Below are 22,769 nucleotides of genomic sequence, written 5' to 3' on the forward strand. Positions count from 1 at the left end.
TGAGGTTACTGAGGCAACGCTTATCCGCCTTTAGGGGTACACAGACAAGTGAGACAACACACATCTCTTGTCTTATGAACCGTTTTTCGGTATGATTCCTATGAGTTCCCAGTAGGTGTCAGTCTGTCAGGGCGATGAGGACGTGACGGACGTCCCCTGCTACCGTCTCCTGATTTGCAGTCCTTCTATCGTCCTGTCTGCGATGTCAGACCACGTCACCACCTTCGCGCTCTTCCCACTTCACGGGCGAGCTATCTGGATTACTCAGAATATTGAGGCGATTGTGGTATTGTTCAGTCGGTGGCCCGTTGTCGTTAATATCGCAAAAATTATATATGACGTTGGTGCTGAATAAAAGGGCCATAACCAGTATATAACGTACTCCTCCGTAGTAAGAATCAACGGTCCTTTATCTGTGCCTTTCTGCTTACCCACACCTTCGGTCAAACAGCCGGGCTGGGACAGGTACTCTAAACCCGCGAGATATCCATAGATCATCAGAGGAGTGAAGTGCGTCCCGTGGATGTGAAACTCATATACTGTAGTAAAGGAAGTGAATAACTTAATCCATGCCCGGATGGCTACGCAAATGGTTCCATTCCATCCTCCAATCATCAACATACGTTTATTGCCCGTGTATTGCCTTGTATCTTTCTTCCCGGAGACAAGGACAAGTACATAAACCCAGAGCACCTTTGGCATAAACAAACCCGTGATGCCAATGTTTCTCGCCCTATTACAACATAACAAGGAGTTTGCAGGTTATTATAGGACACGGTCAGTACTCGGCGTGTGATGACACATGATCGTTCCTTTGCTCTGTCATAGATTCATCAAATCCGCAATGATTCTCGGAGGCGTTTCAGCTGAGACTGAACCTCTAAGTCCGGTCCACATTCGGCGCCTTTGGTAGCATCGTATTGAGGGAAATAGGAGGGCTCCAGTTGCATGGACTGTGTTGGCGGGGATCCCGGTGCCAAGTATCCAGACACAGCGTGATTTTGACGGTCCAGTATATAGGTGCAGAGCTGCACGACTGTGACACACCGAATATCTGCGAGAGAAACTGGGTGCGTGACCGCACTTTGGTGAACCGGCCCACAGCCAGCTCGGGAAGAATAACGGTCAACGTCATACTGCAGTGTGGCAAATACAGCCAAATAAATCTTGAGGAGCAGAGTGTGACATGCCATGACCAGATGGCGCTCAACAATACGAGAAGACGGGTTCTCTGCAGTGTTAGGAACGGGAAACGGCACATTCTGCGTGGAGTTTGACGTAGATGAGGTCTTGGTTCCGCAGTTGTGGAACGTTCCTCCGGAGTAATTGGATATGGGTTTCGGGGCTCCAGTGGAGATTCGATCCTGCAAGCCACGTAGGGTCTCCATAAATTGGTATGAGGCCGTGAAAACCTTGCCCAGGGCATCTTCCTTGGAGAATTCTCCCAAGGTACTGATATTGGGGCTCATGCAGAAGGGCAAGTTTCCCTCTGTAGAAAAGTGTGCCAGCCAGGATGCTACTGACTTAAATGCGACGTCGTTGATCAGGGAATTCGGACGTCCTTGATCTCGGTCGTTGGATCCGAGGGACGACCCACCACTGTTCGCAACGGCGCAGCTCCACTGATACAGTGAGACGAGGCGACTACTGAGTTGAGATAAATGCACAATGCCAAGGTCAGGACTGGAATTGCTGGCCATCAGTTTCCCTCCATTGTCAATTGTCTTGGCGAGCTCAGAGTCACCACCTAGACAGGAGCAATCGCCGTTGTCCCATGGTAGGAGGCCCGGCACAGAGTTGAGGAAATCCAAGTCACAGTCCATTTGCTGCTCAATAAAATCGAATGCATTTAATGTTCCATCCTGCTTATTGGCACGTGCCTCCACTTCATGCAGGTTTGACTGCGGAAGAGAAGGCCATGTGATTGAGGGATCTATCGGTAACGGGAAAATCGGGCCGGGATTGCCTGGGCTGTGCGAGTTCGTGCTTGGTTTGTCATCGGGGAGTGATTCGATATTAGTGACAAGGCCGTGGTCTAAACTCGACGCAGTCACGGCGGGGGCTTGTCGGGACCGAGGCTTTGGCCGCGCAACTTGTGGAAGGGTCGTTGAATCGGAGGATGGTCCATCCAGGCGATACATACTTGGACGGCCTTTGGGCAAACTTGAGCTGTAGATACACTGCGCACCTTGCCGGCGGCATCGAATGCAAGCTCCTGTCTCGTCGTTGCTCGCTCGTGTGCATCGCAACTTCTGCCCATGACACCGATCACACGATTGTCGCCGACGAGGTGTGTCCGTTACTTCCATTGCGATCAATTGATGATTTTGCGGAAGACTGAGTGGATTGTGTGGATTGAGAGTGCGTTTAGGAGCAGTACAGACAGTGGTGTTAACAAGAAGTAGTTAGTTGTCCTTGGCGATGCTGTCGGAGTGCTTGACCAATCCAACGCAAGCTGGTCCACTCGATTGCATTAATACCGGCATGATAACTGTAGTACGTCGCTGGTGGGGCTCTGACTCAAGGCGCGATCATGGTGGAGATTATCACATTGCTTGATTTGCCTTCTTTTGGGTTATCGTCGGTGAATGGAAGCGATTGACTCCCGGGCGGTCCGTGGTGAAACATGCCGCTCTCCGGCATGCAGCAGACCCCACTATACTCCCCCTTATCACACCCATTGGTGGCTGCATGTGCAGGCCACGCAGGCACGATGTAACGAGGCACTAACGTACAAGCGAGGCTTAGCGAGCGCCGCAGTCAAATCACCATAGCCAATGCTATAAATTACAGCTGTTGAGAATGGTACAGAACTACTGACTGATAGACCAGGTGGTACAAAGAGATATAATTCTATCGTTGAAGATCAATAAGAGGATGGGACATCCTATATTGGGGATGAAGAACAAGGCCGAAAAGGGGACGTGTGTTAAGCGTTGCTGCATTGATAAGAGATGGTAATTTCCAATAGGCAGTGGCGTAATGGCGGTAAACGCTTAAATATTGAAGAGGGGAACGCTCAAGGCTGTATGCTCTGCAACACATGGGTCGATTCAGCAAATACCACCTAGCTGTAGCATAGACATCAGACCAGAGGTAGCGAAAGGGTTTGGCGCTTGTCACCTTGGCGGCCTTGCCGCCTTGCGCACAAGCAGTCAAGTTGGAGATGTGTAGGAGTGTGTTTCTCAACTAGGGCTACCTCACCTCGCGAGTCGCGACTATCTCCAGCTCATAACCGCTGACATAAGGAACGTGCACGTGAGAAATCAAGGGAGTGCCCGGGAGTGGTCAGTGGACAGGGTAAGCATGTGACCATGTCTGTAGCCTGTAGGTAGGGGGGGGGGGGGGGGGGGGGGGGCCACACCTTCCCACTACACAGTACACTATGCATGGGCAGAATTCGGTTTGAACCGTTGATTACTCTGTACTGGGGAGTAACCAACGCCTCCAAGGTGCAATTCGGTTTCAGCGGTTTGCTGATCGGGGAGGGATGGCCTGTCTCCTGGCACAGGGCCTTTGTATTGCTCAAGATCCTTGTTGTGTAGGTGAGACTAGTTAGCTGACTATGTAACTAGTTAGTTGGTCGTAGTGAGACCTAATTACGCCTACCTAGGTAGGAGACTATTATATAAATTACACGAACCTGCAGGCGATAATACACAAGGCATACAATATCATGAAACCAGGCCACCAGTATGCCCTGTAACTATGGTTATGGCTAGTAATGGCTAACTAGTAGAATCCCTACTAGTCTCTATGTAGGAGCAACTAGTAAGGCGCCAAACCTGACAACCTGAGTCATCGGCAGAGTTCCGCGCGTTGTGGCTTGTGATCCCTGTGCTCTTTTGTTGGACCGGCTGCCCGGCACTACCTATGCCCTACTCTGTACAGATACGGAGTAGGGCATAGGCTGTGATTTTTTAGGTAAATGCGGTGCGAGGTTGTGTTGTTGTCACCGTCGTTGATAGGCTACTAGCCTACTGCCCTTCCTCCGTCTGGGGATCTTTGCCAAGACATCGGGGAATTGGGGCTCCCGGCTTAGCATGAAGCGATCAATCTTGATGATATGCAGGCGCCCACTGCACAATCCAGGATCCTCATAGCTTGGTTGTGCATAGGCCGTCGGTGGTGACTGACTCAGCAAATGCCCCGAATTGCACAGTCCCATAGCCTATTCAAGGGAGTTTCATGCCTGAATGCCTGGCTTTATGCCTCATTTCTTTGTCTCGCCATGCAGGACAAATAGGCGGAAACATTTCATATTTTCTCATATTACGGTCAGATTCCCTTCAGACACTCTCTCTGCCCTCCATATAACCTGGTGAGTTGGCCAAGATATCCTGCGGGTTTATTTCTAACTTACTGAATGAGCGAAGCAGCATCATGGGTTCTATGATATCCATGGCCAATCGGATCTACCAGGCCTTCAACCCACCAGTTCAATCCGCTCGAGCAGGAGATGCCCTCAAGTTTGGCGTTCTGGGAGCTGCCAGTATCGCGTATGTGAGACCGATAAGAATGACCCAAATTTGGATTGCACTGACATATTCAGGCCTCTTGCTCTAATCACACCAGCAAAGTCCCACCCCGAGGTTATCATCCAAGCGGTTTCGTCCCGCGATCGTAAAAAAGCGGAGGAGTTTGCCAAGGCACACGGCATTCCCGAGGTCAAAGATACATACGAGGGTGAGTAGTCACATACGGTATGCTGAAGAAGACTGCGTGCTAAAATGACTAGATATCCTCAATGACCCCAACATCGACTGTGTCTTCATTGCCCTTCCAAATGCTCTCCATTATGAATGGGCCACCCGTGCCATCCGTGCCGGCAAACATGTCCTGCTGGAGAAGCCTTCGGTCTCAAACGCGACGGAAGCGGAACTTCTTTTCAACTTGCCTGAGTTGTCTCAGCCCAATGGCCCCGTCATCCTGGAGGCGTTTCACAGCCGGTTCTTTCCGGCCTGGTCTTACTTCCGCTCTTTGGTCGACCCGGCGAACGTGGCCCATGTGAATGCCGTCTCGATGATCCCTTGGTGGGGAACCAGCAAGGACGACATCCACTTCAACTACAATCTGTCAGGTGGTAGTATGATGGCAATGGGGACTTATAATCTTGCTGTAATGCGGCTTCTCTTCGATGCCGAGCCCGAGGAGTGTCTCGACTGCCAAGTACACTCCTACACCGATGGAGTCCATGACAAATGCGACTGGGACTTCAATGCTAAGTTCCGCTTCCCGAACGGTGGTATCGGTGAGGCATCGAGTACTTTGAAGGGACCAACATACTGGACCCCGTCGCATGTCACGGTGACCCAAAATGAGGTCATATTGTCAGACAAGAGCCTCCCTGACTCGCAGCTCAAAGCCCAGAAGCGTGAGCTAACCCTCCATGGCTTTGTGCATGGTATTTTCTGGCATCGGATTGACATTAAGGATGTCTTTGAGATTCGTGACCGAGACACGGGCAAAGTTGTGCGGCGTTGGGAAGAGAAAACCAACCACAAAGCATACACTTTCAAGGAGGCAGGTGGTCAATTTGCGGACCTGCCCGGTGAATCGTTCTGGATGTCTTACAGACATCAGCTGGAACAATTCGTCAATCGCATCAAGGGCCGGAAAACCCAAGAATGGGTCGATGGAAAGGACTCTATTGCCCAGATGAAAATGCTGGACATGGCCTATGAAAAGAGTGGGCTCGGTCCCCGGCCTACTAGCTCGTTCAGATAGTGGGCGTGCAGGGTACCATTGGATCTTGCGTGTTCATCTTCTTTGTACGCGATCTGTCTTGTTCTCACCGCTTCGTGGACGATGAGTTTCTTGTCGTTTTATATTCCATCAAATTCTTGATCTCTTGCATTGCTCGGGAACTTGTATCCAACCTGCTCCCCAGTGTCCTCCCCAGTAGCAACTTGCACATTCCAGACTTGAGAAACACGCTCATATGTTTATTTTTTATGCGGGATTGGTGAGATAAATTGCCAATAAGGGCCTTTTCGATGATAATACGAGGTCTAGTTGGATCAAATTACCCGATAGTCGATGTGTGCTCAATAGGTCCATATATTATGTCGAATAGTCGCAGAAATATCTAGGCTCCTAATAGGTAGTTCCCCAGGAATCAAAACATACCTACCTATCAAGCTTGAGAAATTCATCTCATACATTGATCCATTGAACCTTAGATTTCCCTTCGGCCTCGTTGCTGAAGCCTAGATATGCATTATGAGAAGTGAGTATGAGAGATCTAGACATGAGGCAGACGGGACCAAACATGTCAGTCCCGTCATATTGGCGCCACTGTTTCATGCCGAGGAGTCCATGGAATTTGAATAATGGAATCGGTGAGGGTATCAATTACCAAGGTAGCAAAGAGACGAATACTTCTAGGCCTTCATCTTCCCATATCAACCTGAAGCATTCCGACAGCATCTACCCATAAGCCTTCGAGTCTCACGCAAACAGCTTGAAGCCCCCGGGAACCCCTTCCTGAAACATCTTCTTAGGATCATAACGCTCACTGACAGTCTCAAGATGAGCTTTGCTTCTTTCCCCATAGCTGCTAAAGGGGCTCTGGGATTGGTCTGCATAGTTGAGGTACTTGAAAGGCAGATAGAGCTTGGCCTTCTGAAGAAGGGCCACCTGTTGATTGACGATGTTCTGAAGACCCTTCAAAGCCTCACTGTCATCGGCTGCGTTATTATAGGCAACCGTGACGAGCCCAATCACATTATCGGTTTCGCCGGCCGTCAGTCCCAGAGAGTTGGTGCCATTCGTGACAGGCTGAGGCTGGACCAAGAACTGGACTTCCAGTCCATCAATCCCACGCAGTGAATTGCATTCATTTTCCCATATCTTAATGAGCTGTTTGTATATTGTGGCGTTGGCATTTTTGAATGAGTAGACGAGCTCGGTTGCACTGGATGTAGTACAGGTCGTTAGTAACTCCGAAGCCGAACCAGAATAAGGGGAATTCATACCGATTCAACGTCGAGGGAAGATACGCTCCGAATTGAGTTACCATCCCACTCACATCGTTGAAGCTTAGGGTGCTAATAATTGGGGACGGCAAGGACGTAAACTCCCGGTACACCTCGGGGTTGGCGACGGGCTTCGAGTAGAAAAGGGCGTTTCCGATCTCGAAGCCGCTATTTTCAAAGTTCAGAATGAGATCCATATCTGCTGCGCTATCGAAATTGGCAGTATCCATGAAGTTGCTGAAGGCCTGGGCTTGAGCGTCCACCTGACTGTCTGTGTAGTTGTACAACACAATACCTCCCCACATCTGTTGTTGCGGGAATGTAGCGAGATCAAAACGTGTAATGATTCCGAAGTTGTTTGAGCCGCCCTTGAGGGCAAGCCACAGGTCGCTGTGGGAGCTAGCGCTGGCATAGATGACGGATCCATTTGCGAGGACTACCTCGTACCCGTATATGTTGTCGCAAGAGAACCCGTGCTCACGGGATAGGAAGTTTAATCCCCCTAGAAGAGATGTCAGTACACTTGAACCCCAAATTGTAACAGATGTGAAGACGCGACGTTAATTTACCTCCGGTTGTGAACCCGCCGACGCCAATTCCTGGGACGCGTCCCCCCATCACGGTGAGGTTATGGGGCACAAGTCGGGGATAAATATCACTGAAGATACTGCCGCCGCCGACAGAGGCGATCTTTCGATCCTCGCTCAGAGTCAGGGAGTTCATAGAGCGCATGTCGACTGTCACACTCCCGTTGATGTTTGCCGCTCCGGTGAACAACGTGTGTCCCCCTCCCCTGATAGCAAATTGGGGCAGTGGTGAGGTGCTGTATTCATCTGAGCCGACAAACTGGAGGAATTTCGAAACTTCAGCCGCGCTGGTTGGCCTGAAGATGCAGCTGGGGTATAGGTCTCTTTCGTATCCGGTGTAATAGGATGACAGCGACGCAGTGTAGATCGAGTCCCCCGAGTACGAGACTCGACCTGGAACCCTAGAATTCAAGACATCACAGATACTGCTATCGGCCAAAACGCCCGCGGCCAAAGGGATCAACTTCAAGAGTCGAACAGGCCCAGGAATTGGAATCATACTTGCTGCAATTCAATTGTGTTATGGTATATTGACCAATTGACAGTGGATGTAATATCGTTTTATGGTACGATATTACTCATTATAAGATCTTTGGACATTGATGGATGCTTTGAGTCTCTTGCATCCCGAACGACCTTAGATCCATTCAAACGTCATTAATCCCCGAAGCCCGCCGTAATGGCCGAAATAGTTTTGGTCGTAACAAGAACCACCGATACCTAGTCGTTCGCGGTTTGCATTGGTTAGGCTTGTTTACTCTTTGGTAGATAATATGATCATCTCATCGGTCTATCACCATACCGGGTAAAAATAAAGCACTGAATCTGGCGGGCTAGGGGGCTGGTAGGCGCACTGCCCAAGGGTCGCTCGATGAATTCTCATTAGGTCTATAGCGCCCCTTACCCTTGTCACTTGTGATTTGTGACTTGTCATTCTTTGGAATTCATCCTGTAGACGCTACTAGTAGTGACAACACTACCACTAGCTACAGTATCATATAACTAACTAGGTTACAACTGATGCCTAATACATCGCGGCAGCATACACTGACCGAAAATCAAACAATAACCGGTCAAGGAAGGTTAAGAAAAGGGCAATCTTTCGGGTCGGCGTAGAAACTTCCTCCTAGCTTTTCAATCACCGAGCAACGCTCCTCCATGGTGCGGGCATTTTGTAGCATTGCTCCACCTTTCTTACTAGCATCCTCCTTTGTTGTTTTCCAAACCCACACCCCACCATCCGGAGTCCAACCGACCCGAACATAATTGTTAGACCTTTCATCAAGCATGCCAGAAATTCCACTTTCAAGCCATGCCAGTTCGGTTGGCCACCATGTTGGGCTTAGATGTCGCACTGCGAGGAGTTAGAAATATACAGCGTTCTAATAGGTATCAATACTGCTTGGTATCACTTACTACGATCACAATGTGCATTCTCCTTTTGTTGCCAGTCGGGATCGGAATTCGTTGGACGCCTTGTATTGGCAAATGGGTCCAATTTGAGAAATTCTATCTCCACTCGGCTGGAGACATCAAGCGTATACATTCCACCTTGGGAGGGCCATCCTTTAACTGTCACGCCAGGACCAGCAGAATAATATGTCCAGAATTGCGGCTCGCCTGAAAACCGATCTTGAGGGGTTGTCCAGTTGCTGTTCACTTCTTGAAGTAGTTCTTGGAGCGCATCCTGGGGCATTGTGGGTGGAATTTGAGGGGCGAGGCTCTCCGGTTTCATTTGATAGCCTAGCCAACCAGCTGTAACTGATATGAGCAGTGCGATCACAGCCCACCAGTTCAACATCTCCCAGTTTCAGAGAGAGATAACCTTGGAAGTCAGAAGGAAAATATCGGGGTTCTGGGACATAGATAGACGTCTGCCCACATTAAAGAAGAAATGTAAAGTTTAGACAGAGATGATTGCAGCTTCTTGGGGATTTCACAAGGCAACCGAATCGAACCGACAATTCAGCAGGTCGTTAGTATCTGTGACCTGATCTAGGCTCGACCAATTAGATCGCTTCATTTCTGTTTATACTTCAAGCTTTATTTGCCTATTGACCGTACCAAGCGCCCCAACACACGGGAGGAACCGAGCCGTTTCCATACCACGTTTCGGTCAGGGTCTGTAGACTGTATGTGGCTTGCCACTCAGCGCAATGCAATTTTACTATGTAGTGGCATTTCCTGGACTTTCCCATTCGTGGGGAAGTGTTCTGGAATTGAAGGAACCTTCCTCGATCGGCACTGTACGGGCTTTTTCCTTGTGATGTCTACTGTTAGGTATACTTCCCTGCAATATCTATCAAAGTAGGTCTCCAGCATCAGGATATCGCAGGTCGGCATTTTCCTCGAGAAACTCCATCCAATGCTTGAGGAAGCTACTCCCACTACAACATATCCCATGTCGATCAGCATTGAACCCCCAAACTCAATGGCCAATCCGCAAAAGAAAAGGGAAAAGTGGCTTACCGACTGATCGTCTCCGAATCCCCGCAGATACACAGATGGCGCTTCGGGCGTGTCATGGCCACTACAGTACATGCAGCATTAGCGATCTATTGATTTCCCTGCAGGAACACCCTGCACAGTGGTAGTCATGTAGACAGGCCACGAAAGAGAATAACGTAATACACACCATTCAATCGTCGCTTCTCGGCGAGGAAGCCGACTTCGTGCTCCGCATTGCTGCGCACTAGACTCACCACCACAGCCTCTTTCTCGCGCCCTTGAAATCCGTCCACGCTGCCGAGTTCGAGGCCGGGGTATTTCTCTCGTAGCATCCGAGACAGCAAAGCCAGTTGTCCGTTGTAAGGGGTGATGACGGCAATGTTTTCGGGTCGAACGCCTGCGTCGACCAGGTTGTTCACGTGTCTGGCAACGACCATCGCTTCCATCTCGTTGCTTTTGCTGTCGCCGAGTAAGGCGCCCTTTTGGGAGATGTCGTCCTCCTCCGCCTTTTCGGGGAAATCGCCGCCTTGCGTGTCCCAGAATACGAGGGGTTCCTGCGTGTCGTCGGTGCCCTGCACTTCGTAGGGTAGGTCGATCAGCAGACGGGCTTTGACTGCATCGGCAGCTATCAGTTTGCTCTGGTAGAGTTCGTCGGAGGGGAAGCGCATGATCTTGTCGTGCATTCGATATTGCGTGGTCAACATGCGTTTGATTCCCGGACCGTGGAGTGCCAGTAATCGGTCGAATAGGGTGCGTTCGAGAGATACCCCCTCCAGTAACTCTTCTTCAGGCTTGGTAGTTGATTCCTCACTCTTGGCCTTGGAGGCTTTCTCTTTGGAACTTTGAGACGACTTGACAGTCGGCGGTAATTGCAGATGATCACCCGCGAGAACCACTTTCTGCGCCCCGAGAAGAGAAATCCAACATTGTGCTTCGAGCGCCTGACTTGCCTCATCGATAATCACTACATCAAACTTTTGATTCTTAAGCTGATGTCCTCCAGCGCCGTGCAAAGTAGCCAGCACAACACTACTCTCCCTGACCAAATTGTCCACGCATTTCGACTCGCGTTCTCTGAACTCCTTCCGCAGCAATCTCAAATCATCATAAATCCCCCGTCGCTCACGACCAGACCTCGTCTTGCGAATACTAGCCTGCTTCTCATCAATCTCCTTCCGAATATCCTTCACAATCCCCCCAGCATCAGAAGTCTGCGTAAGCACCTCTAAGGAGTGGTCCAGAACAGAGGGAAGGAGGCGAGCCGGATGTCCAATGCGCACCACAGGCACCTTGGTCGGCGCCAGACGTTCAACAATGTTATCAACAGAGACATTCGACGGCCCACAGACGAGAACCCGCTTCTTGCGCAGCACCATCTGCAGAATCAACTCGATAAGAGTATGCGTCTTGCCCGTTCCAGGCGGACCATGGATCAGCGCGATATCCTGCGCCGCCAGCGCAAATCGCACAGCCTCCTTCTGCGAATCGTTCAGACTTGGATCAACAAATTCAACCGGTTCTGCCGCTTCGGCATCCGGCAGTAGCGGACTCGTATGTCCAAACGCAACACGCATGAAATGCGTATATTCCGTCTCCCCCATCTTCACCATCTTCTCCATAGTCTGTTTCATCCTACCAGACACCAGCACTGTCAACTCCATATCCAAACAAACCCCAATCCAAAGAAAGAAAAAAAAAACATACCGTCGATGCGTAACATCATTAGCAAGCTTAACAACCCAAAGCTTCTTCCCCCAAAGCTCCTCAACAGCCTCATCATCCTCCTTAGACCTGACCCCACCCCCAGCCTGACCAAACGCAATCCACAAACCCTTCTCCCCAGTTCTCGTAACGACGCCTTCCGGTCCCGCCGCCTCTTTCTCCCCACCCTTCTCTTTATCCTTCCCTATCTTCTCCTTCTTCCCCGCAACATCAGCAACCCTAACCACATCCCCGACCCGAATCCCATGCGCACCTAATCTCACCGACCCATCTGCCGCGCGGGACTCGTCAGATGCTACGGCTGGATCGGGCGCGAACTCGCCGACGACACGGCCGCCGAGACCGGTGCGGCATTGGCTGAGGATGAGGCCGGTTAGGGCGTGGCCGGTTGCTTGGAGGGTGCGACGGGTTTGGGGGGAGACGGAGGCGGCTGTGCTGGCTAGTTTTGAGGTTGAGACTTCGGCGGCGTGTTCGAGGTGGAGGAGGTGGAGTTGGGTTGTTGCGAAGCGGGGGATTGGGGTGGGTGTTGGGGGCATTCTGGGGTTGTGGGCGGGAGGATGGTGGATTGGTTTATTCCAGCGAATTGCTGGATTGGGGTTGGTGGTAGTGAATGGTGGTTAGGCGGTTGGTGCTGCGGAGTTGAGGTGTTGGAGGGGACCGGGGATAAGAAGTTTGGGTTGCTAATGTCCGGGGATGATCTCATTGGGTTGATCGGATATCATATGTCCTTTCCCACAGCGGCAGTATGTTGACAGGGATGTCCGCTTGTCGTTCTGACCTGCTCCGACCTCCTTGGTAGAAAGATGTCTTCCCACAGGACGACAATGCACTTAAGAAGCCCTTCCTTGGAGAACATGGACCCCTCCAATATCCATATTATCAGGGAGATTTGGCGCTCTGATGCGTCTTCAATATTCGAGGTAGATCTGGATGGACAACAGTATGCATTGAAGCTTTTCCACGACAACGGCGACCCCGGATATGCCGAAAACGGTCGTGATTTGAACAGATTCCGCTGCGAATTAAATGCTTATAAGAAGCTTGTCACTGCTGGTGTCTGTACGCGCGGTTTCGTGCCAAAATTCTACGGCTACATCGATCGAATGGATCCCGCAGCATTTCATCCTGCTTTACAATCTTTCGCCCATGACAAGCTCAAGCCGAGAGCGATACTGCTAGAATATTTCCCAAATGCAGAGAGTTTGAACTGCGTGAACTACTCGGACGCGCTCTATCCCCAGGCAATCGAGGGCATGCATGAGATACACAGGGCGGGTGTTCACCACGAGGACATCTACCCCAAAAACCTTCTCCTTGTCCATGAGAACCCCGATAGGCTGGTCTGGATTGACTTTGATGTTGCAACGACCTTCACCGACCTTGGACCTGAACAGCTGGCCCGCGGTGACCACGAAATTGCGCTTGTGAAGGGATTTGGGGAAGCTCTGGTATGGGTTCCATTGCTGTCTACGGAATCATTTAGCTAACTAACGAATACAGAGAGAGGACCAGGCGGAGCGACTCCCGCCGAATACAAAATTTTATTAAGGGTTCCATAGGCGTTTATACCACATCCATAAGCTTGCAAAACTCGCCAGCGACTGAAATTGCAACGGACCAACACGAAACCTCTCAAGGCTGCTGTAAATCCCCATCACAGAGATTCAATCTTAACCTTGGGCTCATCCAAATCCTCCTTAACCCTCCCCAAACTCGGCTCCAACCCGCGAATCTCACTCTTACAAAGCCCCGACCCAGCAAGGTAACAATCCCCACACCTCCGCTTAACAGGCAAACAAACCGTCTGCCCCAGCCCAACAAGCAACTTATTAATCTCATGCCACTTCTCATGCGGCAACCACGCCTGCAACGCCAACCTCGTCTCCTCTGGCGTCTTAGTCTTATTCCAGCCCCATAGATTCGTAATCCGATGCACATGCACATCAACCCCAATACCCAAATGTTTACCCCAAGCCGCACTCAGACACAGGTACGCCATCTTCGGTCCGACACCCGGTAACCCCATGAGACCTTCCGGGGTAGACGGGATATCGCCTTCGTACTGGTCACGCAGGATCAGGGCGGCGGCCTTGATGTATTTTGTTTTGTTGTTGTGGAAGCCGACTGTGCGGATTAATTCGTTTAGGCGGACGGGATCGACAGTGAGGATGTTTTGCAGGTTCAGCGTGCTGTCTTTGTCTGGTTTGGACTCGTCGGGTTCTTGTTTGATTTTGATAGGGGAGGAGGGAGTGGGATCGCCGAGCTCGGTGTGTAGACGGTGCATTGCTACCGCTGTCACTGTGTCTTTTGTTTGGGATGAGAGCATCAGTGCGATGAGGGTTTGGAAGCGTCGGTCGATTGGTGAGGAGGCACGCCAGTAGAGCTCGGCACAGCCCATTGTGTCGACTGGTGCGGTCGGGTTGTCTTCTCGCATCTTCTTGACGGTGTTGTACATTGTATCCCAGTTAGACGGGGGCTCGACCGTGACCGATCCATCGGCATCGCGGATTTTGCGAGCGGGGAGACGTCGGGGTTGTGGTGCGCGCGTGGGCTTTTGGTCCGGATCGTCTTTCACGATTACCTTGCGGGGTGTACGAGGGCTCTGCTTGTGTGGTGAGTTTATAGGACTCGCATTGCGCTTCTGGCGTTTCGGTGGCGGGCCGAGGAGATCTTCGATGTCCGCCGTGTCGGCCTCGGAAAGAGAAGAGTCATCGTCGCTAACGGCAGACAAACTGGGTACTACAGATCCAGTCCCTGGTTCTGTCTTGGCGGTCGAAGTCGCATTCGCATTGTAGGTGAAACTTTTCAACGCGCTGGCAGCGGACGAGTTACGCGTCTGGCGTCGCACGGGGGCGGATAAGGCCTGCAGCACTTTCGCCGTCTCCTTTGAAGTGCGAGAAGTGCGCATTGCAGAATCACAGAGAATGTAAGCGGTCAATATGTACGGAGTACGGAGTAGACAGTCAGAACAAATCGGTAATTTCACATGGGAGGCTGAACCATGGGTGGGGACCGGGGCAGAACTTCCCCCAGCCTCGGCGATCACAGTTCCCGACCGACTCTGCCACCTCCGGAGTTCCTGAGGGCGTGCCACTTCGAGTCTTTCGGCTACTTTGTACACAACCGCTTGTGTAAACCACATACCACATTCCACATGGCATCACAAAACACCACGCAGCGGCTGATCCGCGAGCTGAAAGCGTACCACTCGAACCCGAACGAAGCTCTGCTGCACCTCGGTCTTGTCGATGAGGAGGACCTACTACGCTGGGAAGCGGTATTGAAGGGCGTAGATGGGACACCGTACGAGGGTGAGTTCAGAGTTATATCCATTTGTTATTGTTATCCGGACAAGTCTAACAACGAAATAGGCGGACTCTGGCACCTTCGCATTGCAATTCCACCAAACTACCCCCTCGCGCCGCCGACCATCCACTTCACAACCCGCATCTCGCACCCGAATATCTCTTTTACTACAGGCGAGATCTGTCTCACGCTCCTCACTACCGAGCATTGGAGCCCGGTCTATACATTGTCGAGTACTCTCACTGCTATCCAGCAGCTGTTGACGGACCCGCAGCCGGATTCGCCGTTGAATGTCGACGTTGCAGCCCTGTTGCGGGACGGCGATCTCGCTGCTTGGGAGAGTGTTGTGCGTTACTGGACTGGTGAGGAGCGGTGGAACGGAGCTGACAACTTTGGACGGTGACCATTGTTCGGCACTTAAAACATTCGAGGCTCGAGCCCGTTTTGGATCTGATTGATTTCGCTATCTTACAATCTCGGTTGAGGTTGACCGCACATACCATACCCCCTTGCACATTCCGATGATCTTATACCTTGCACGTTCTACTCTACATACGAATTTTTTACTTTCAGCCTTATGAACAATGTGTTTGATACTACAGCACTAATTTGCATTATCTTCAAAATGAAGATTCATGGACTAAAATAATCACATGGAATATTAGCGCGTGCTGTCCGCTGTAAATGTCCAAATCGCTGATAAAACTGGAGAGAAACTCGATCGCCAGAATCATAAATGCCAAGTAGAGAGATCCGTAGGTCATCACGGGATCATGCGACAGATAGGCAATTGCCATCGAGATGGGCTGATGCGAGTTACTGGAAGAACGCCGTTGAAGATGCTAACAATGCAAGGAGGCGAGAAGGCAACCATGATTTATCACAGAGCCATGGCAACCACGACGGCACCACCAACCATGGCGACAACCTCGCGAGCCATCCCAGTAGCAAGTGCAGCGCCACCAGTCTGCAGACCGGGCTTACCACCGGCAGTAGGCGAGCCTCCCTTGCCGGTCGCCTCTGGGGTGATGACAGTAATGGAGGTGATAGTGCTCAAACTGCCATCGGGCATGGTGGTCGTGCTCTTGGAGGTGGAGGTGGTCAGGCTGGTGTGCTGCGTCGTCTTAGTGGAGGTAGTCGAATGACGAGTAGTAGTCGAGGTCGACGAGCGGGACGAAGTGCTCGTGGTAGTCGTCATAGTCGAGGGAGCACCGGTAGTCGAAGTCTGAGTGGTCTGAGTAGTCGAATGCACGGAAGTGGAAGTGGGCGGCACACTAGAGGTACTAGAGGTCTCATCGGGAACCGAGACTGAACCCGAAGAGCTGCTAGGGTCGGAAGGAGTGGCGGTGGGCCCAGTTGGAGTGGGCTCAGGGCTAGGAGTTGGCTCTGCGCTTGATGAAGAGCCGGGCACGCTGGTGTCAGGAGCAGAAGTAGCAGTCGAATCCGAGGAAGGATCAGGGACCGGTTCAGAGCTAGACCCAGTCACGGGCGGAGCAGGAGTTACAGATGGATCGGGGCTGACAGTGCCATTGCTCTGGCGCTTGGCGAGCCTGACCAGACTGGCAATGGTGGGTTCCTCATTTTGAAGAGCTTCGGCGGCATGAAGGTCAGTCGGGAAGATTCCATGGCGGAATTTGGTAGAGAGCACATGCAGAGCATCGTGGAAGGAGACCGCATTTAGATCGGCCAACGCATCCTGGAGAGACTCACGTTGCGAAGCCTGTGATTCAACTGCGTCTGCTGCAAAGACGACAGACAGAACGAGCAGTGTCACAAAGAGTAATTGAGAAAAGCTGATACGCAGCATGATGGAAGATCAACGTCGATCAACGGATAGCTGATAACTGTGGAGATGGGGGGGTGAGGTGAAGGAGGAAAACAAAAAGGAAAAAGAAAAGAACAAAAACAACAGAGCTGAAGGTTAAGTTTTTGAGGAAGAAGGAACAGAAAGAAAGGAAAGAACGATGTAGAGACTCCACCTGGTGGCAATCCGTTTTTTCAGGTTCTCAACTTGATATTTCTTGATTTTTTCACACTAACGAATGAATATTGACGGTTTGTACGGAGTACGCCTATCAATTGTCTCGGACTGGAATAAGTAGCATACGGCATACACACTGTACAGAGTACATACATTATGTCCTATTCATGATGCTATAATGACTCTAAGAACCGAGACAGTATGGGCAGTTCGTTGCTTTCTCCACCATAATTGGCCCGGTGTCGCTAACAATAGACAAGTTCTAAGTCGTGTTGTCATGGATTATTTCTTTTTTACTCCATCCGGCTTCAATCCCCCCCCTAAAAAAAAGGGGCTGAGTATATTCCCCAGTATTTTCGTTCCTGACCTATGTACAATTGGTATACATGTCATACAGTCATACCCTCCGGAGGTTATTATTGTCCGTCAAGTATATGAATAGCAGTACCCATCTCGGCCGGGATCCATAGTTTCGCCGACCGACCGAGGCCGACCAAGAACCCCGAATTCCATCACCGTATCCAGTGTGACAATCGTCCCATTCGGCGGGTTTAGGATCGTGCTCGTCCCATTGAGCGCGTACCGATGCGACTCCTCCTGACCTTGCCAAATACTCCACAACCGATCGATCATTGCATGGTGCAGCATGAACGCCGGGTCCTGAGGCGACGAGAACAGGTCTTGGAGGGTTGCGCCGAGACTGAAATGGCCTCCCCCGTGTGCGCCCAAGACCCCGTCTGGCCGCGCGGGCCAGTGGTCCATGACGGTTTGAAAATCGGCAATGTCGGTCGCTGCGAGCAGACGATCGACGATGGTCTCGTTATCGTAGTTCATGCTGACGAAGTTGTTGAGACTGCGGTTGAAGCAGCGCGGGTTGTAGTCGAAGCCTGGGGCCGGGATCTCATTGAAGGAGACGATGTTGCGGTCGAACGGGCCTAGGTGGATTTCCATGTCTTTGAAGGGGCCGCAGCGGACACAGCCGCCTCCGGTGCCCGGGGGTAGAGTTACTGTACCCCCATGGATGCTTTGTTCGCCTGGGTTGGGTTCTCCGTCGCCGGAGAGGGAGCTATCGCTGCAGTCGAAGAGAGGACTGGCCTTGAGATTCTCCGACCATAATGGCCAGTCCCAGTACCTGGTTTGTGTGAGTGGTGGGTGAAGTTAGGGTAGTGCTTGGTACGTACGGGAGATATCCAGAGTAGCCACACTCGTCTCGCAGGGCTGTCTCCCAGAGCCAGAGGAAGTGACGATGCCACGGGAGGAACAGACCGCTGTAGTGGACGCTGAGTGTGTAATTGATGTGGGTTCTGTAGTCAAGTCAGTCCTCGATCCGAGTATAAAGCATGGACTTTTAGAAACATACGCCACAAAGTCATCGAACCGGTTGCGCACTCCTGGATACTCTTCTCTTGGAAGATGCTGAGGCTGCCGTTGCATGCACAGCACCGCATCTGTATAGTCGATGCGCTCAGCTCGCTTCAACTCTCCCCTACGAACGTCAGTACAACTCAATTGATTTTTGGACATCCAGAAAAACAAACCATTCCTTTCGTATAGCAGTGTTGTAATCTCCACACAACTGGCCATCGAGCGAAATATCAATGAGAGAGGAATCGACCACCGCCAACAACCCCAACACAACCAACCAAGACTGGTAAAAAGCAACCATCTCGTCACTCCGCAATAGAACCCTCGATCACACTGAAACAATCTACGATGAAATCTCCCTTAAGCCGCTCTCTGGTCATTGTTTATAAACAGGAGCACCCCGGAGCTCCCCGATCACTGCCAAAGCACAATAATACCCCTTGTATGATATGTAGAGTATGTACATAGATGGAGCCTTTATTGTTTTTCATGAACTCTGCGCCCTATTAGGATGTGCTGCGGTGGACCAGGAACAACACTTGGCGCCGGGGAGTCTAGCCTTGGTAATGTGTGAGCTGTCAATCTGCAGGCATCGAAGTGGCGTTTCGCCGGGACAAAACGACCGACAGGGGTTAATTAGACCATTGAAGCTATGCAAGCTAGACCTCGAAAGGCTAGATCAATTAGTTAACCCTGTTTTCAGTTTGTTTGTTATGGGATGTAATCATCGAACTCTCCGAGTCGGCGATTTTTCAGCAAGATGCATCCGTCTTTCAGGGCTATGGGCTTTTGGGCCTCTATTCATCTGGATATTGGCCTTTGATTTGACAGGCTTGATTTATGTAAGTCAAGGATGCATAATGTTACAATGATAGTTACATTTGTTACCACATGCACAACTTTGAGAACATTGGGTGACCTAGAGGTCGTTGATTACGTCTGACAGGTACTTAGATACGAACACTCGACACATTAGGCAGCCAGCTATATTCTAGTTATTTTGAGCTCTGCATATATTATCTTACGGGTTCTGAGCTTGGATACACGAAGGGAAGTCACATGCAACCCAGTAGGGTGGCCTGACACGTGAAACATGCATACATGTACCTTCATGATATGGATCCAAGTGTACGATGCAAGTCCATTGGAATACCTACCTCAGCCCTGAAGAGGTGTCACACCTACTGCATGCGTTACACAGTAGGTAGGAAGTACATACACCTAGATAATCACATACCTAGTTCATGCAGCTTCAGATCTGACATATACACTCGCATTGCTTGACACTAAGACTGTGCATGTGCGCGAATTGTCAGTTCCGGTGCGATGCTGTTTATGCCATCCAAAGCGAGAATGGTCGAGTACTGCATAGCATCCCTCGATAGGTATATGTAGACACTGGACAGCCAGTCCCCGAGAATGGACCCATATTGCAATACCAGCCAGTGAAATGGTCTACACACAGCCAATTCCAGTATGTAAGCTCACAACTTCACAAGATGAAAATCCCGACCATATATCACGTATCCATTCCCTCCCAGAAATGGCCAGAATAACCGACTTATTGCCGCCGGTCAGTGATTGTCGATCGTGCGCGGTATTTCCCACAATGCCAGACAGCTTAGGTTCCTGGTCATCTTTTTCGCGTAGTCAGTGTCCTGTTGCCAGCTACTGCTGTCCTGACTGCTCACGTGTGCACACACAATACTGATGCGCATAGAAACTTGCAGGTACCACTGCTTCGATCAAATTTTGAATTAAGCCAGGTTGAACGTGGGCATATGGATGCATGAGCTAAAGATCGGTTGCGCAGTTGTAGTCGATCTATGTAACTGTCACTGTTATGCAGCAACAACCCCGACCATGCAGGCGAATGGAAAAGTCAACGGCCCTACCGTCACTTTTATAGCAACAAAGATGTAGCATGGAGATCCCTGCAACGGATTCGCGGGTGGGATGTACCTCCACGGGAATTCGCGTTACTCGCACCCGTTCATGACTTTATCGATCCATGATTGTTGGCGTCTTCCGGTCTCCAGGCCTGTTCTTCTCTATGACTCCTAGGTTGCAAACTCATTAGAATAATTTTGACAAAGTCCAAAGCATTGTGAAGTGAGGTTTACAAGCTTGACGTTTTTTCACATGGAAAGATCAGCGGCGGCGTCGCCCGCTGCGGGGGAACCAGCGAATACTGGGGAAGACCGAGGCACATTTACTGTCTATATCAACACTGAAGAATGCTCCCCCAGATTCAATATCAACTGAAGTTCCAGACTTTCTACAATCGCATCTCAAATGGAGGCATTGCACACCCCCTGGGCGAGCTCTTCCCCCAAGCAGCGACCATCTGGTCCCACATCGCAACCACCTACAGCCCTCAAAGAATCGAATTCCTAGGCACCCTCCTAATCCAACTCCTAACGTTCTGGCTGCCCTCGCTATGCTACATGTCCCTCGACAAGCTCACACCAACCTTCTCCCAACGCCACAAAATCCAACCCGCATCCAAGCAACCCTCCCGCGCCGAAATAACCCTCTGCATCAAAGTCGTAGCGAAAAACCAACTCCTCTCAACAATCCTCCACCTCTCACTCCTGCAAGCAACCAGCTACTTCGGCTCCGCCACCTCATACCGCATAACCCCGATCCTCCCAAGCATCGCCGAGATAGCACGCGACATTGTAATCAGCCTGTTACTCCGCGAAGCGCTATTCTACTACGTCCACCGTCTGCTGCATGTCCCGTTTCTGTACGTGCGCATCCATAAAATGCACCACCGCTTTACGGCGCCGATTGCGCTGGCGGCGCAGTTTGCGCATCCGATTGAGCAGATTTTTGCGAATGCGCTGCCTATCTCGTTGCCGCCGCAGCTGCTGAGGAGTCATGTTGTTACGTTTTGGTTGTATCTTGGGTATGAGCTTGTTAATACGGCGACTGTGCATAGTGGGTATGATTTTTTTGGGAATCGGGCGAAGTCGCATGATTTGCATCATGAGAAGTTTAATCTGTATTATGGGTCTATGGGGTTGTTGGACTGGGTACATGGGACGGATAGGTTGGTGAAGCGGAGGACTGAGTAGAGATTTGGTCGGAATTGGGGAGGGATCTGTCAGTGTGAATAGGGTCTTGGGATTGGGCGAATATATGACCAATGTCTTACTCCAGGTCCTGCTGAGAATACTGCGTCTAGGCTGGCCCCTGCCCTTTTCTGGCAAATAGTTCGGAGAAATCATTCGGGGGTAGTGAGCATTGCCGAGATGGGGAATGTGCTGGGCCGATATTTGGCCTCGTTCCGGGTGGGGATGTGTCACGGCTGCATTCTTGACCTTTTTTTCTCCGAATGGTGCACCCATTCCGAGCTGGAGTGCATCACGGGGCTTCGCTTTCAGTGCAGAGGTAGCAGTAGGAGAAGCAGATGGCTTTGATTGCCAGGGCCTGGGCCCCTAAAAAGGCCCCCGGCATCTCGATTAGATGAGGATTCATCAGCTCAGATAATTTGCAGTGATCTATTGGTTATTTCCAGTCTTGCGAAGGCGAGGTGTGAATCTTCCTTTTTGGGCGGGTGAGGGAGTACATCCTCGATGGCTGATACCGCAAACGCAAACCGAATCAATCGCCTTGTTATTTTTGCTTTATTTAACAGCCAGAACGCAGCTGCCGCCGGACGTTAAATAAAGCAAAAATAGCAAAGCGATTGTTTCGGTTTGCGTTTTGGAGAGACGAAATCCGATCTGAAGGTTTAACTGGCTGATTCATCTCGTGTCTGGAATGTGTGGTCCTGCTGGTCAGAGTCCGGGGACATTGTGGGATAGGCGGGATTGAGGATGGAGTTTGGGATATTGGCACGAAGAAAGTGAACGGCGAGACGGATAACTACTCCGTATTAAAGAAAAAGATATCGCAATTCGCAGAGTCTATCGCGCGTTGTCGATCTGACCAAAGGTTGTGTGATGAAAGGTACGGAGCCGTCGGGTAATTTCTCTTCCAATTTCATGTGCCAGCTGCACATGCCTTTGAAACACAAGGGGGCGCGTACACGTACATTCTAGGAGATGAATCGATACATGTACCTTGGACATTATTCTTCATCCATGGATGCTGTCTCAGGTCTATGTATAGACTTCTAGACCTGACCGAATCAGAATGAATTCGTCATCTCCAACCGTGGGTGGATTTGGTGGCGCCGAAACCAAAGAAAAGCTTTCAGCCAATTGTGTTGATTAAATTGGCTTTTGAATTCAATCAAATTGACTGACTTCCCCTATCAACACACCATGCATTATGTAGGCAGTTTAAACCCCCTGGACAACAATAGACCCTAGACCCAAGAACCCCTGAAGTGTGATCGCCCTTATGTAGATGGTGGCGCGTCATCCCCAAGCC

At 50.7% G+C, this 22,769-nt stretch overlaps 11 protein-coding genes across 11 annotated transcripts; 4 read left to right on the forward strand and 7 right to left on the reverse strand.

Moving 5' to 3' along the window:
• Positions 1-833: 833 nt before the first annotated feature.
• Positions 834-2,309, reverse strand: N7515_007905 (Zn(II)2Cys6 transcription factor domain-containing protein; the record flags this gene model as incomplete). The annotated part of the gene is made up of 1 exon (XM_056668649.1): positions 834-2,309. One exon carries the CDS (start codon positions 2,307-2,309, stop codon positions 834-836), a length of 1,476 nt encoding a protein of 491 aa, XP_056518479.1.
• A 2,074-nt stretch (positions 2,310-4,383) lies between these two features.
• On the forward strand, positions 4,384-5,727 carry N7515_007906 (Gfo/Idh/MocA family protein; the record flags this gene model as incomplete). Its single annotated transcript, XM_056668650.1, has 3 exons — positions 4,384-4,499; positions 4,553-4,686; positions 4,739-5,727. 3 exons carry the CDS (start codon positions 4,384-4,386, stop codon positions 5,725-5,727), a joined length of 1,239 nt encoding a protein of 412 aa, XP_056518480.1.
• A 723-nt stretch (positions 5,728-6,450) lies between these two features.
• Positions 6,451-8,063, reverse strand: N7515_007907 (FAD-binding oxidoreductase; the record flags this gene model as incomplete). Its single annotated transcript, XM_056668651.1, has 3 exons — positions 6,451-6,916; positions 6,978-7,479; positions 7,547-8,063. 3 exons carry the CDS (start codon positions 8,061-8,063, stop codon positions 6,451-6,453), a joined length of 1,485 nt encoding a protein of 494 aa, XP_056518481.1.
• Positions 8,064-8,637: 574 nt separating this feature from the next.
• On the reverse strand, positions 8,638-9,260 carry N7515_007908 (uncharacterized protein; the record flags this gene model as incomplete). The annotated part of the gene is made up of 2 exons (XM_056668652.1): positions 8,638-8,918; positions 8,981-9,260. 2 exons carry the CDS (start codon positions 9,258-9,260, stop codon positions 8,638-8,640), a joined length of 561 nt encoding a protein of 186 aa, XP_056518482.1.
• Positions 9,261-9,866: 606 nt separating this feature from the next.
• On the reverse strand, positions 9,867-12,270 carry N7515_007909 (putative DNA helicase; the record flags this gene model as incomplete). The annotated part of the gene is made up of 4 exons (XM_056668653.1): positions 9,867-9,951; positions 10,034-10,094; positions 10,200-11,644; positions 11,717-12,270. 4 exons carry the CDS (start codon positions 12,268-12,270, stop codon positions 9,867-9,869), a joined length of 2,145 nt encoding a protein of 714 aa, XP_056518483.1.
• A 288-nt stretch (positions 12,271-12,558) lies between these two features.
• On the forward strand, positions 12,559-13,221 carry N7515_007910 (serine/threonine protein kinase; the record flags this gene model as incomplete). Its single annotated transcript, XM_056668654.1, has 1 exon — positions 12,559-13,221. The coding sequence occupies one exon, from the start codon at positions 12,559-12,561 to the stop codon at positions 13,219-13,221; it is 663 nt and encodes a 220-aa protein (XP_056518484.1).
• Positions 13,222-13,388: 167 nt separating this feature from the next.
• N7515_007911 (endonuclease III domain-containing protein) lies at positions 13,389-14,642 on the reverse strand (the record flags this gene model as incomplete). Its single annotated transcript, XM_056668655.1, has 1 exon — positions 13,389-14,642. The coding sequence occupies one exon, from the start codon at positions 14,640-14,642 to the stop codon at positions 13,389-13,391; it is 1,254 nt and encodes a 417-aa protein (XP_056518485.1).
• Positions 14,643-14,888: 246 nt separating this feature from the next.
• On the forward strand, positions 14,889-15,443 carry pex4 (putative ubiquitin conjugating enzyme (UbcJ); the record flags this gene model as incomplete). Its single annotated transcript, XM_056668656.1, has 2 exons — positions 14,889-15,045; positions 15,106-15,443. The coding sequence occupies 2 exons, from the start codon at positions 14,889-14,891 to the stop codon at positions 15,441-15,443; spliced, it is 495 nt and encodes a 164-aa protein (XP_056518486.1).
• A 477-nt stretch (positions 15,444-15,920) lies between these two features.
• Positions 15,921-16,847, reverse strand: N7515_007913 (putative GPI anchored cell wall protein (Dan4); the record flags this gene model as incomplete). The annotated part of the gene is made up of 1 exon (XM_056668657.1): positions 15,921-16,847. One exon carries the CDS (start codon positions 16,845-16,847, stop codon positions 15,921-15,923), a length of 927 nt encoding a protein of 308 aa, XP_056518487.1.
• Positions 16,848-17,447: 600 nt separating this feature from the next.
• On the reverse strand, positions 17,448-18,687 carry N7515_007914 (tyrosinase family protein; the record flags this gene model as incomplete). Its single annotated transcript, XM_056668658.1, has 4 exons — positions 17,448-18,153; positions 18,203-18,325; positions 18,382-18,507; positions 18,560-18,687. 4 exons carry the CDS (start codon positions 18,685-18,687, stop codon positions 17,448-17,450), a joined length of 1,083 nt encoding a protein of 360 aa, XP_056518488.1.
• Positions 18,688-20,623: 1,936 nt separating this feature from the next.
• Positions 20,624-21,466, forward strand: N7515_007915 (sterol desaturase family protein; the record flags this gene model as incomplete). Its single annotated transcript, XM_056668659.1, has 1 exon — positions 20,624-21,466. The coding sequence occupies one exon, from the start codon at positions 20,624-20,626 to the stop codon at positions 21,464-21,466; it is 843 nt and encodes a 280-aa protein (XP_056518489.1).
• Positions 21,467-22,769: the final 1,303 nt, after the last annotated feature.

The sequence above is a fragment of the Penicillium bovifimosum genome (genome assembly GCF_028826915.1).
Source record: "Penicillium bovifimosum strain IBT 22155 chromosome Unknown utg000006l_segment0_segment0, whole genome shotgun sequence".
Lineage (NCBI taxonomy): Eukaryota > Fungi > Ascomycota > Eurotiomycetes > Eurotiales > Aspergillaceae > Penicillium > Penicillium bovifimosum.